At 45.0% G+C, this 13,929-nt stretch overlaps 1 protein-coding gene across 2 annotated transcripts in view; it reads right to left on the bottom strand.

The window, feature by feature from the left end:
• Positions 1–900: 900 nt before the first annotated feature.
• Positions 901–13,929, bottom strand: part of WDR7 (WD repeat domain 7) — a 329,543-nt gene continuing 316,514 nt past the window's right edge. For both annotated transcript variants that reach the window (XM_065406020.1, XM_065406019.1), the window contains 2 exons: positions 12,778–12,882; positions 901–1,104 (listed from right to left, as the gene is read on the bottom strand). In XM_065406020.1, the coding sequence (XP_065262092.1) occupies positions 901–1,104; positions 12,778–12,882 (309 nt within the window). The remainder of the gene's footprint in view (positions 1,105–12,777; positions 12,883–13,929) is intronic.

The raw sequence follows: 13,929 nt of genomic DNA, 5'->3' as shown, positions 1-13,929 counted from the left end.
AAAATATAAATATCTGCAGTGGAAGCAAAGGGAATACAGAAAAAACACACCTTTGTGCATAAGTATTCTTTTTTTCAAGTTTCCTTTTCCCCTCTTTAAGAGATTCTTGGTATTTACATGTGGACTGCTCAATTCTTTCTTCCAGGTCACAAAAACAATGACCTAGTATGCCATAACTTCCAATTCAATCAAGAATTTAAACTCTATATGAGGAATATGCTTCTTCAAAATGAGAACACAGGCTACTCTTGTCCTGAAAACCTAATTCCTCATATACTTTCTCATGAATCCCATGCCAGTTATCCCCAAGAAGCTAACTGCTAAAGCCTATGACTCCTCACCCAATGATCACCCCATAGTCACTAGAAGAAAGTACATGTAAACATGGAACCTTTTTGGTAAACAGTAAGATTCTTTAAGAACTTCAAAAGGAAAATAATATTTATAATTAGGACTGCTCTGCATTACTTCAATCTAAAATGTAAAAGTGACTTGATTCAGCCCAACTTCAGAGATTGGGGTATGATTCCTGAAAAGGCTGATCTAGTCAAGGAGTGCAACCTCAGTGTTATTGATTTTTTTCAGCTTCTGTTGCACCAAGCAACAAGAGCATTCCCAATAGCCATCTTCGTTCCTCCTATCAACGGCAAGGAAAAACTACATGATGATAGAATAACCACACTTGGTTCAGCTGGTGGGCATACCTCTGAATCAATAGCTGGCACAAGCAAGATTCTGCTCTAGGGAACCATGCAGAAATGTTGCAGTCTGGCTGGTCCCACTGGATGATTTATATAGGCACTGGTGTGGGTAATCCAGTGTTACAAAAGAACAGAGAAAGAGAGAATTACAGGGAATTTTACAACAAAAAATGTATTTCTAGCAATAGAGAGCCAGACTCTAGACCATAAATCGATGTTCTTTGCCATCATGCGCCATAAGAATAACATTGCGATTGGAAGTCCAGATCAGCCGTGCCAATTTGAGTGCATTGTGTGAACCTGGTGAGGCAGGCTGGACAGGAGGCACCTGGTATGTTTTAATACAGCGGAGCTGAGGTGCAGAATTCAGCATTCCAATACTTCCCAAAAGAGAGGTGTTCATCTGCAGTAATAGAAAAAGAGAGAGTCAACACTGAAATCAAAGGGTTTCTTGTGAAGAATAATTTAATGTGAAACAAAGCCTTTTCTCTTTGGTATTTACAGAAAACTTTTAATAATACCTGCCAGTACCAGCAACATGGCTGCCCTCTCTAATGACCTTCAATTAAAATTTTATTTAGTCCACCGAAAAACACTGTTTCTTAAACTAAAGAGATGCTGAGAATCTAAGCAGTATGTTTGCAAATGCTTGCAAATGCTTAATTAACTCTATACACAACTCTGCAAAATGAAACTAGTTGTGCTAAATTTAGTAGTGCATATTTTACTGCTTTCCTTTTTCCTATAGATCTGTAGACTTTACATTATCTTAAACGCCACTTTTATAGCCATATGTAGTGGGGTGGCTGCCCCACTCCTTGAATTTGGGCTGCAGCAGGCCAGTGGGCCTGCGCAGACAGGGAGCCAATCAGGGAAGACCTTATAGGGAGCCAATCAGGGCCCAGATTGGAGGGAGCCAATCAGGGCCAGGCTCAGCCCTATAAGAAGGCTGCTCAGGACAGGAGCAGGCAGTCTGTCCCAGGCCTTTGACAGGGGAAAGGTCTGTCTCCAGGCTGGGAGACTAGCACCCGGGACAGCGCAGTGCTGGGCAGGCCCGGGGGAGCAGAGGGTAACTCCAGCCCGGAGTCTGTCAGGCTGCAGACCCTGAAGGGAAGGGAAGGGAAGGGCCTAGCCGGTGCGAGGGGCCAAAGGGGAAGCGGCCCAGGGACGTGGACAGATGGAGGGAGAGAAGGAGGGCAGGATGGCTGCCACTAGAGGGTCCCTGGGTTGGGACCCAGAGTAGTGGGTGAGCCTGGGTCCCCCCCCTTTCCCCCTTGCCTTGCATCCGGCCGCCGGAGCGGCCATCTAGAGCTGCACCAACCCCCTGCCAAGAAGGGAGTGACTTTGAGGGTGCAGCTGGCCACATCAGCCATGATGCAGAGAGGCAGCTGATTGATCCCCCCCCGGAACGGGGCGAGGATGGACTAAGGGGCACAGCCGGAGGGCAGTGGCTGTAAGAGGACGCCGCGAGCTTGGGAGCAACGCGGGTCTGGACACGCCCACGCCCACCGAGGGCGAGACGACGGACGGGACACCACCAGGAGGGGGCGCTCCACTGGACAGAGCTAATTCCCGAGACAACCAGAAGGAGGCGCCAGGTGGTGAGTCCCAACCCTGTCACACCATATTTTAAAAAAGTTCTCCTCCCTTTTTTACCTGCAAGACATGATGAAAATGATTTTTTTTTTAAATTGGACTAAATGGAGAAATAAAATACAGCCAAGTTTCTGGTTTTTGTAAGTTACAATCTTTTGCAAGGCATGGAAACTCAGCAAAGTTTAGAAACAGAATTAGTGGTAAAAAATTAATTTCAGTCTCACCATTTGCCTTTTTAAAATTTCCATTTTCCTTTAATTCTATCTACTTCAAATTAAATAGTGAGATCTGAACCAACATATTAGCTTAAACCTATAATGAAGTCTATCACTTAACATATTAAAAAGTATCATCTACAACTTCTTCATATTCATTTAATACAATATCATTTCAGAACTGCAATAAGTAATCAAAAATTATAACTGTTATATTTCTGCCGGAATATATATTTAATCATGTTAAAATCACAAAAATTAGAGCTGGAAAAGACCTTTTGGATGCTGGAGTATATCTGCATGACAGAACAAGAGTGGTCCCAATGCCATAACAGAACTCATGGAGGACAGGTGAATTTCCAGAGGACTGGAGAAGGGCAAACATAATACACCCATCTTTAAAAAGGGGAACAAAGAGGGCCCAAGGAATTACAGACCAGTAAACCTAACTTAGTTAGTGGGAAAAATACTGGAACAATTTGTAAACATCTATAGGATAACATGGTTATAGGAAATAGTCAACATGGATTTGTCAAGAACAAATCCTGCTGAACCAATCTAATTTTCTTCTTTGATAGTGTTAGGAGGGAAGTAGTAGATGTGATATATTTTGACTTTCATAAGGCTTTTGACACAGTCCCACATAACATTCTCATAAGCAAACTAGGGAAGTGTGGTCTAGATGAAATTACTAATAAGGTGGGTGCACAGGCGGTTGAAAGACTGTACTCAAAGAGTAGTTATCAATGGTTTGCTGTCAAACAGGGAGAGCATATCTCTAATGGGGTCCCACAGGGGTCAGTCCTGGGTCCAGTACTAGTCAATATTTTCATTAATGACTTGGATAATGGAGTGGAAAATCAAAGAATATCAGGGTTGGAAGGGACCTCAGGAGGTCATCTAGTCCAACCCCCTGCTCAAAGCAGGACCAATCCCCAGACAGATTTTTGCCTCAAATCCCTAAATGGCCCCCTCAAGGATTGAACTCACAACCCTGGGTTTAGCAGACCATTGCTCAGACCACTGAGCTATCCCTCCCCCCTCATGTTCTTATACAATTTGTGGATGACCCCAAGCCGGGAGGGATCACAAGTACTTAGAGGCCAGGATTAGAATTCAAAACAACCTTGACAAATTAGAGAATGAGAGAGTTGTCTGAAATCAACAAGATGACATTCAGTAAAGATAAGTGCAAAGTACTTCACTTAGGAAGGAAAAATCAAATGCACAACTACAGAATGGGGACTAGCTGGCTAGGTGGTAGTACTGCTGAAAAGGATCTGGGAATTATAGTGGATTACAATCTGAACATGAGTCAATGTGATGCAGCTGCAAAAAAGGCTATTATTATTCTGGGATGTATTATCAGGAGTGTCATATGTAAGACATGGGATGTAACTGTCCTGCTCTATTTGACACTGGTGAGGCCTGGACTGGAGTACTGTGTCCAATTCTGGCACCACACTTTAGGAAAGAGATGAATAAATTGGAGGAGAGCAACAAAAATGATAAAAGGTTTAGAAACCCTATATCTATATCTAAACCGGATTTCTATACAATAGGTAGATGATGGTCCAGCTCGATACCTAGGACTGGGCACATGAAACCTGGGCAAATCTTAGGACATTTAAGATGTGTTATTGCTGACACCATGTTCTGAATTCTGATCAGTACAAAATATAAGCCATTACTTTTTCTAGTCCTTCTCAGCAGCAGAATGGTGTCAGAGAGTGTAAATCATGGCATCTCTAGCAGGGAGCATGCAAGCACCACTGACATTTTCACAATTTAAATCATCTTGAGTAATAACCCTTTTAAGATGACTAATGTTACTGATTTTCCTGCATTAATAATAGTGCCGAATAGAACACAGAGGGGAAAAAAATCACTAGTGCACGAGGTCACATTTTAAAACTAAATGCATAGGTACATTTAACTCTTTATGTAAAAGCCAGTTTAACATGGATGGATTTACACACAGTAAAATCTGGCAATTCACATTTTTAAACCTGTACCTGAATATGAAGGGTTTTTTTTAAGTGAGGTCCCTTTTCTATGATTCTATGTAAAAGATCAAAATCAATAAGCCTGATTGCTTTCCCAGGTAGTTAAACTAAGTATATGTACTGATGGTTGAACATTTTTACTGTTCTTATTCACTATTTCAGAAAGCACAATATATGATGGATAATAATTCAGTACATTTTATGGCATGTACCGTATTACTGAATGACATACGGAAAATTAAAAAAAACATTAACTAACATCTGCAGGCATACTGGGTCCAGTCTTTTAGTCTTACTGCTGGCAAAACTCCCACTGTCTTCGATGGGTATTTTGCCTGCATGAACTGCAGGATCAAGCCCACTGTTTTTCAGAACTGTTATTTAAGTTTATAATTTAAAAACACTTTTACATCCTTTGGCCATTTGAGTTGGTTTTCTTATTTAAATGCATACGTTTTAAAACTCTTATTGATATGTAAGGTACAGGTGATTGTTAATTTCTTAAAAATATGAATGGAAACTAAATGTAAAGCAATTAATACCTCAATACATTAATGCCAATATCTTTTTCTTTTAGAATTACATATGAATTGATTGCACAAGAAAGCTAGGGACAGGTTATGCATAAATGAGGGTAGTGCTGTACACATTTCCCCATCCAGCTTTACCAACAAACCTTTACCCTGACTTGCTATTTCCTTCCTGTTGTCTCTTGGGTTCTGCCAATCACGCTAAACTGAGTGCTGATGTTTTGCTATGATCAAAGGGGAACTAAACTGCAACTACTAAAATCCTTCATACTGGTGACCTGAAATAGAATTTGAACTCTTAGCTCCAGAGGGAAAAAAGGGATAGAGCAACCCAAATCTACCCCATCACCTAGCCCAACTGCAAAGTCTTCTAAGGAAAAAAAAAAAAGTCTCAAGATATAAGGCTCAACTTTGCATAGGGATCTGTTCATGTGCCCTTTTCAGGATAAAAAAAACATAAGAAAGAAACAGATTGTTCAAACTATTAATTTAAACTCGAAAGGGTAGGGATGTGGTCATCCTGCTTTTTATAAAGTGCACAGCTCACTTTTGGCACTATATAATATAAATATATATTAACAATAATAAGAATTTTGATTAAAATAGTGAGATCAAATTCTCAAGCCTTAGCATAAAAATTAATTTAAAGGAAATAAAAACAAACAAACAAAAAACCCGAAACACATGCTTAGAGGGCCTAGTCACTAAGTGCAGGCTCTTATTTGGTCAACCATCAATGTACCCTTACATCTACAAGACATCAATACAAGCTATAAAAGTATGGGTATTTTATTAAGAATATAGTATTAGTCCATAAAGTTCCAAACTTACGAATGTTCTTGAGTTACCTAGAGGTTACACATTTTTAGTGTGCATATGAACAGCAAAAAACACAGTACAGTAACGCCTCGCTTAACGTTGTAGTTATGTTCCTGAAAAATGCTACTTTAAGGGTATGTCTACACTACGAGGGTAGTTCGATTTCACTTAAATCGAATATGTGGAATCGATATTGCAAAGTCGAACGTGTGTGTCCACACTAAGGACAGTAATTCGACTTTGTGAGTCCACACTAACGGGAAAAGCGTCGACATTGGAAGCGGTGCACTGTGGGCAGCTAACCCACAGTTCCCGCAGTCCCCGCTGCCCATTGGAATTCTGGGTCGAGCCGCCAATGCCTTTTGGGTAAAAAAAATGTGTCGAGGGTGCTTTTGGGTAATTGTCGTCATCCGTCCGTCACTACCGCCCTCCCTCCCTCCCTGAAAGCGCCGGCGGGAAATCAGTTCGCGCACTTTTCTGGTCAGTGACAGCACGGACGCCACAGCACTGCGAGCATGGATCCTGCTGCGACCATCGCTGCAGTTGTGGCCGTTGTCAACGCCTCGCAGCTTATCATCCACCTTTACCAGAGGCAGATGCAGATAAACCAGGCGAGGAGGCTACGGCACCGCGGTGAGGGCCTGAAGTCTGAGAGTAGCACAGGCCTGTCAGAAAGCACGGGACCCAGCGCCGAGGACATCACGGTGACAATGGGTCATGTGGATGTTGTAGAACGGCGATTCTGGGCACGGGAAACAAGCACGGACTGGTGGGACCGCATAGTGCTGCAGGTCTGGGATGAATCCCAGTGGCTGCGAAACTTTCGCATGCGGAAGGGGACTTTCCTTGAACTTTGTGAGTTGCTGTCCCCTGCCCTGAAGCGCAATGACACCCGGATGCGAGCAGCCCTGACTGTCCAGAAGCGAGTGGCCATAGCCCTCTGGAAGCTTGCAACGCCAGACAGCTATCGGTCAGTCGCGAACCACTTTGGCGTGGGCAAATCTACCGTGGGGGTTGTTGTGATGCAAGTAGCCAACGCAATCGTTAAGGTACTGCTCTCAAAGGTAGTGACCCTGGGAAACGTGAAGGTCATCATAGATGGCTTCGCCGCGATGGGATTCCCAAACTGCGGTGGGGCTATAGATGGAACTCACATCCCTATCCTGGGACCGGACCACCAGGCCAGCCAGTACATCAACCGAAAGGGCTACTTTTCAATGGTGCTGCAAGCACTGGTGGACCACAGGGGACGTTTTACCAACATCAACGTCGGATGGCCGGGCAAGGTTCATGACGCTCGCGTCTTCAGGAACTCTGGTCTGTTTAGACGGCTGCAGGAAGGTATTTACTTCCCGGACCACAAAATAACTCTTGGGGATGTGGAGATGCCTACAGTGATCCTTGGGGACCCAGCCTACCCGCTAATGCCCTGGCTCATGAAGCCCTATACTGGCGCCCTGGACACTGAAAAAGAACTGTTCAACTACCGGCTGAGCAAGTGCAGAATGGTGGTGGAGTGTGCTTTTGGCCGTCTCAAGGGGAGATGGAGAAGCTTACTGACTCGCTCTGATCTCAGCGAAACCAATATCCCCATTGTTATAGCAGCTTGCTGTGTGCTCCACAATCTCTGTGAGAGCAAGGGGGAGACCTTTATGGCGGGGTGGGAGGTTGAGGCAAATAGCCTGGCTTCTGATTACGCCCAGCCAGACAGCTGGGCGATTAGAAGAGCCCAGCGGGACGCGCTGTGCATCCGGGAGGCTTTGAAAGCTAGGTTCCAGAGTGAGCACGGTTACCAGTGACTTTTCAATTTGTGTACAGAGAAGCTGAACCTGCCCCCATTTCTTTACCCAGTTAATGTTGACTATCCTCTCCAGTTACATACCCCCTTCACCCCCTTCCAAAAAAATAAAATCAGTTTTATTTTCTTAATGAACACCGTTGTCTTTATTACTGTTTTCGCGGGAATGTTTTAAACCTGGGACGCAGACTGTGGTGGGGAGCGGGTGTAGTGTACTGATGCAAATGATGCTTCTAAACTCCAGGAATGACAGGATTCGCAGTGGTGGACTGGTTGTTTCAACGGAGCCTGCCAGCCCTCCTGAGCGGGACTGCGTGTATGTGGGGGCTATGTGACTTTATGGCAGGGGGAGGAGGGTTACAGATCCCCTGCTGCGTGGCTCTGTGATCCAGGAAAAGGACCGCTGCATAAGATCTGTAACTGCCCTCCCCCGCCACAAAGTCACAGAGCAACCCCCCGCCCCCCACATAACATGAAAACCACCTCCCAGAATGACCAGGGTAACTAGTCACTGCACTGTGTATGTGCCCTCCTGCTGGACCTGCCCCCGCCTCTGTACCCTGCTAAAGGTGACTGTCCTATCCAATTACCAAGCTCCTTCCCCCCCTTCAGACAGACTCTCCTCCAAAAGAACATGATGGAAACAGTAATGAACAGAAACGTATTTTTTATTAACAACCACACATGAAACTGGGGGGTGAAACTTGGACGGGGGCTTGGGTGAGGCGGGAAGGAAAGGACTTTTCAAACTTTGGGGAATGACAGCCTTCTGGTGCTTGAGCAGTCTGCAGGGGTGGAGTGAGAGTTTTCACGGACTCTGCCGCCCCTCCTTCTTTGGACTTTGGGCGAGGAGGGTATGGGACTTGGTGGCGGGGGAGGGCGGTTACTGATAGACTGCAGCGGGGCTCTGTCCTCCTGCCTCCGTTCCTGCAGAACATCAACAAGGCGCCGGAGCGTGTCCGTTTGCTCCCTCATAAGTCCAAGCAGCGTTTGAGTCGCCTGCTGGTCTTCCTGCCGCCACCTCTCCTCACGTTCCATGTGTGTCCGGTGCATTTGGGACAAATTCTCCCTCCACTGGTTCTGCTGTGCTGCCTGGGCTCGGGAGCAGCCCATTAGTTCTGAGAACATGTCCTCTCGCGTCTTCTTCTTCCTCCGCCTAATGTGCGCTAGCCTCTGGGAGTGTGATGCCAGGCTGGGTTGGGAGACAGTCGCAGATGTAGCTGTGGGAATGAGAAAAAGGTAGTGAATTCCTCCGAAAGATAAATGTAGTTGTGAACAAAGAACATAGTCTTTCTCTGTGAACAAGACCATGCACTGCACCTATCACATGCGCACTCAGGACAAGGTCGAATTTTCGGACCTCGCCTTCAGTGCCTGGGGTCTTGCACTGCCGATCTGGGAAGCGGGGCAGGACACCGGAATTTCTGTAGCAGGCAGACATGGTAAGCCGTAGACTTGTGGCTGCTTAAAACTTTAATAGTAGCACTGGCCTCCTTTCACATTGAAAGCAATGCCAGTCTCTGCTGCCAGCAATCGGCCAAGCATGAACTCTGCCCCGTCCCACCCCCTCGCGGCTGTCCCAGGGAAAGATCCCTGTATGCTGCCCCTCTCCCGCCTCCACCGCGTGGCTGTAAACCGGCGGTTACAGTTCTGTAAAGGAACGGGCAAGCAGTCCCAATACTAACAGTCCCCTACCTAATTCAAAGCAGGTCATCATGAGCGACATCACAATCATGAGGATCTCAGACAGCGATAAAGAAAGGATGCTTCGGGAAAGCCTGCAAAGACCAGGGCCGTATGCCGCCATGCTGTGCAAGGCTATGATCCTGGAGTACTTGAGGATCTCCTGGCGCGGAAACGTCTCCTACTTCGGAGGACCCAATAAGGCCGCTCTCCCCAGGAACCTGATGAACAGGCTTTCCAATTACCTCCAGGAGAGCTTCCTCGAGATGTCCCTGGAGGATTTCAGCTCTATCCCCGGACATATAGACCGCATTTTAATATAGCTGCACTGGCAGGGACTAAAGAGTGGAGCGGCTTGGGCAGCAGAATCATGCACAACCGGACACTGTTAGATTTTTTTTTAAATAGTTGGGACTGAATAGTTAAGCGCCTAGGGCAAACAAATCATGAAAAACACATTGTTCTTATTGTTAATATTCCAGTTCTGTTAAAAATAAATGTTTAGATGTTTAAAACACTTACTGCTTGATCCTTCCCCTGAATCTGTGTCCGGGTTAAATGCTGGGGATGGTTGGTAGGGGATCTCTGTAAGGGTGATGAAGAGATCCTGGCTGTCGGGGAAATCAGCTTGGTAAGCGCTGTCGACTGCCTCGTCCTCCTCATCTCCTTCCTCATCTTCCCCGTCCGCTAACATGTCCGAGGAACCGGCCGTGGACAATATCCCATCCTCAGAGTCCACGGTCACTGGTGGGGTAGTGGTGGCGGCCGCACCTAGGATGGAATGCAGTGCCTCGTAGAAACGGGATGTGTGGGGCTGGGATCCGGAGCGTCCGTTTGCCTCTTTGGTCTTCTGGTAGCCTTGTCTCAGCTCCTTGATTTTCACGCGGCACTGCGTTGCATCCCGGCTGTATCCTCTCTCTGCCATGGCTTTAGAGATCTTCTCATAGATCTTTGCATTCTGTCTTTTGGAGCGCAGCTCGGAAAGCACGGACTCATCGCCCCACACAGCGATCAGATCCAAGACTTCCCGATCAGTCCATGCTGGGGCCCTCTTTCTATTCTGGGATTGCACGGCCATCTCTGCTGGAGAGCTCTGCATCGTTGCCAGTGCTGCTGAGCTCGCCATGATGTCCAAACAGGAAATGAGATTCAAACTGCCCAGACAGGAAAAGGAATTCAAATTTTCCCAGGGCTTTTCCTGTGTGGCTGGTCAGAGCATCCGAGCTCGGACTGCTGTCCAGAGCGTCAACAGAGTGGTGCACTGTGGGATAGCTCCCGGAGCTATTAGCGTCGATTTCCATCCACACCAAGCCTAATTCGATATGGCCATGTCGAATTTAGCGCTACTCCCCTCGTTGGGGAGGAATACGGAAGTCGAATTTAAGAGACCTCTATGTCGAACTAAATAGCCTCGTGGTGTGGACGGGTGCAGGGTTAATTCGATGTAACAGCGCTAAATTCGACAAACGCCTAGTGTAGACCAGGCCTAAGTGAAACAATGTTAAGTGAATCCAATTTCCCCATAAGAATTAATGTAAATTGGGGGGTTAAGTTCCAGGGAATTTTTTTTTGCCAGACAAAAGACTATATATATACACACACACACATACATATACACAGTACAAGTTTTAAACAAACAATTTAATACTGTACACAGCAATGATGATTGTGAAGCTTGGTTGAGGTGGTGGAGTCAGAGGGTGGGATATTTCCCAGGGAATGCCTTACTGCTAAATGATGAACTAGCATCAGCTGAGCCCTCAAGGGTTAACACATTATTGTTAATGTAGCCTCACACTCTACAAGGCAGCACGAATGGAGGGAGGGGGAGACAGCATGGCAGAGAGAGAGAGACAGAGACACACACCCTGTGTGTGAGAGAGACAGACGTGCATTGCCCCTTTAAGTACGCTGACCGTACTTTAAGTACATTGCCTTTTTAAGTAGATCAGCAAGTTGAGACAGCAGCTGCTGCCAGCAAGCTCCCTCCATCCTGAGCCCTGTTGTGTTGTTCCCCCCCGCCCCCCCGCTCTGTGGAGATGGGGTAAAGGACCGGCGGGAGGGGGACACCCTGACATTAGCACCCCTCCTTCCCCCTTGCACAGCAAGTAGGTGGTTCCCGGGAGCAGCTCCAAGGCAGAGGGCAGGTGCAGCACACAGCAGTGGGGGAGGGACAGCTGAACTGCATGGCAATTGATAGCCTGCTGGGTGGCTGCCGCACAGGGAACTTAGGGGAGCTGATAAGGGGGCTTTCGGTCCACCCTGGTTCCAAGCCCCCACCAGCTAGCTCCAACAGGCTGCTCTTTCTGCAAGCAGTGCACAAAGCAGGCGGCTGCCAAACAATGTTATAAGGGAGCATTGCTCAACTTTAAACAAGCATGTTCTCTAATTGATCAGCAACCTAACAACGAAACAACGTTAATGGGGACAACTTTAAGTGAGGAGTTACTGTAATACTCACCTTACATTTAAAAATAGTAATACAAAGGTATATACTATTATTTATGTAGGAGCATTGGTAATCAGACATCATCACAGATATAAAATGCAAACAGAGGAGGGTGGTCTAATGGATAGGGTGTTAGCTTCCTGGAACTCAAGGATCCAGGTTCAATTCAATGCCATGCCACAACCTTCCTATTTCCTTCGTAAAGTTGTGTGGTCTCTCTGTGCCTCAGTTCTCCATTTGTAAATGGGAATAATAGTACTTCCCTCTTTCACAGGTGTGTTGTGAGGATATATATTATATATATATATATAAAAAATTGTGAGATGCTCAGATAATACTACAGTAATGGGCAATATATAGCACCTAAGATAGACAGAGGTCCATACTGCAAGGGGCTTATCTGTTAATACATATATTTTTATTCAACATATATATTTATACAAGTTATAATCTATTTATACAGATAACATGAGTGGAGAAATTTGTCAAAATGTTACCCTAAGTAACTAAGGAGCCTAAGTCTAATGTTTAAGTGATTTAGGCACTCAGGAGCCTAAATTCCATTGATTTTCAATGGTACTTAAATTCCTAAGGGCCTATGTCACTTTTGAAAATTTTACCCTTTATCAGCATGCCTGTGTGAGAGCATCACAGATAGCATGTGAAAAAGAACTAGTGGGGCAATAAACTAAGGGGAAGCAAGAGAAAAATCAGTGGGGAGATATAGCTCTGTATACAGATTGTCCAAAATGACAGCACTGATGTTGTGGCTTCAGCTTTAAGTTTTGGAATTTCCTGATTTTTGGAATGCTTGTTATTTCAGCTATAATGATACATTTTTTTCCTTTGTCAGAGGTTACACTAGTAGTGAATAACATTTTTAAAGAAGACCCAAAAAGTTGACTACAAATGCCAAAACTCAACCCCATTTACAATACTAGCATCGCATATATATCTTTGCCTTTTGTGTCTATTCTTACCTGCCAAAAGGAGATGTGACTGTCTGTGTTGGAATAAGTGGCAAGGTACCGTCCATCAGGAGCAAAAGCCACAGCAGTTATTGGCCCTTTATGGCCATGGATAGTCTAATAAAGAGGAAAAAATGTAGTTTAGAAGATTAATTACTCAGCACCATTACGGTGCCACACAGACAAAAACTGAACACAAAGCTACCTGTGTGTGTATCTATAGAAATGACTTATAAATATAGGTCATAATTGTCAGTTAAAACGAAGTATAGTGAAGAGATCATAGTTTGGCAAACTGAAAACCAAATATAATTTCATTATTTCATAAATGAGAGTGAATTTAGTGATAGGGTAAGGTAGCACTGGGAGGCAGGCGGCCTCTCTCTGTGTGTTCTCAGAACAGGTACAGCAGGAGCTGAAGCTTCCCCATGCTACTCCGTTGTACATCAGCCCTAAACTAGGTACAACAGTAATAAAGTCTCCATGCCATCCTTGCTTTCTCTGCTGAGACTGTTAACAATTATGCCAATTCTGGTGGTTTTGCATACACGTACGAGAACATTGTCCATTTTCAGGGATTCTGAAGAAATGTTCTGATAGAATAGTAGAAAAAGGTTCAGACTTGCAAAATTACGACCTTAACTAGAAGAAAAGGGAATTATTCTTCTCTTGGTTATTTGTACGAATAGTGCTAAACTCTTGGTTTAAAATGTCAGGCATGAGATTCAGAAGCTGACTGTTCAGAAACCTTTGGTGGAACAATTTCAAGCATTTACTTGCCAACCTTCATCTGCTGGGAAGGTGATTATATCTATACCTGTTATGTTTTGTGGTCAAAATGGAACCGGCAGTTAGGGAATGACATCCCATCTACAGCTTTATAGTCACATGATCAGTGATTCTTCCTTGTTACCCAGCTTCCAAATCTCATGCCTTATGTTTGAAACCTCGGAGAATTTTTCACCTATGTTTTGTATATCTTTGGAGACTGCTAAATTCCAATGAATCTGCAGATATTATTTTTGCATAGCTCCCCAACATTTTCTCCCCCCCTGCATAAATATGTGCCATCAAGGATACGGCAGCCTCTTGTGGCAGCTAGTCCAGAGAAATAATGTGGATCCCCATAGCTATTCAGTGAAGATGTCTCCTGCCTATTGCCAG

This window comes from Emys orbicularis, chromosome 6, assembly GCF_028017835.1.
Source record: "Emys orbicularis isolate rEmyOrb1 chromosome 6, rEmyOrb1.hap1, whole genome shotgun sequence".
Lineage (NCBI taxonomy): Eukaryota > Metazoa > Chordata > Testudines > Emydidae > Emys > Emys orbicularis.
The sequence above is the reverse complement of the archived record's forward strand: the minus strand, read 5'-3'. Positions and strand labels throughout refer to the sequence as shown.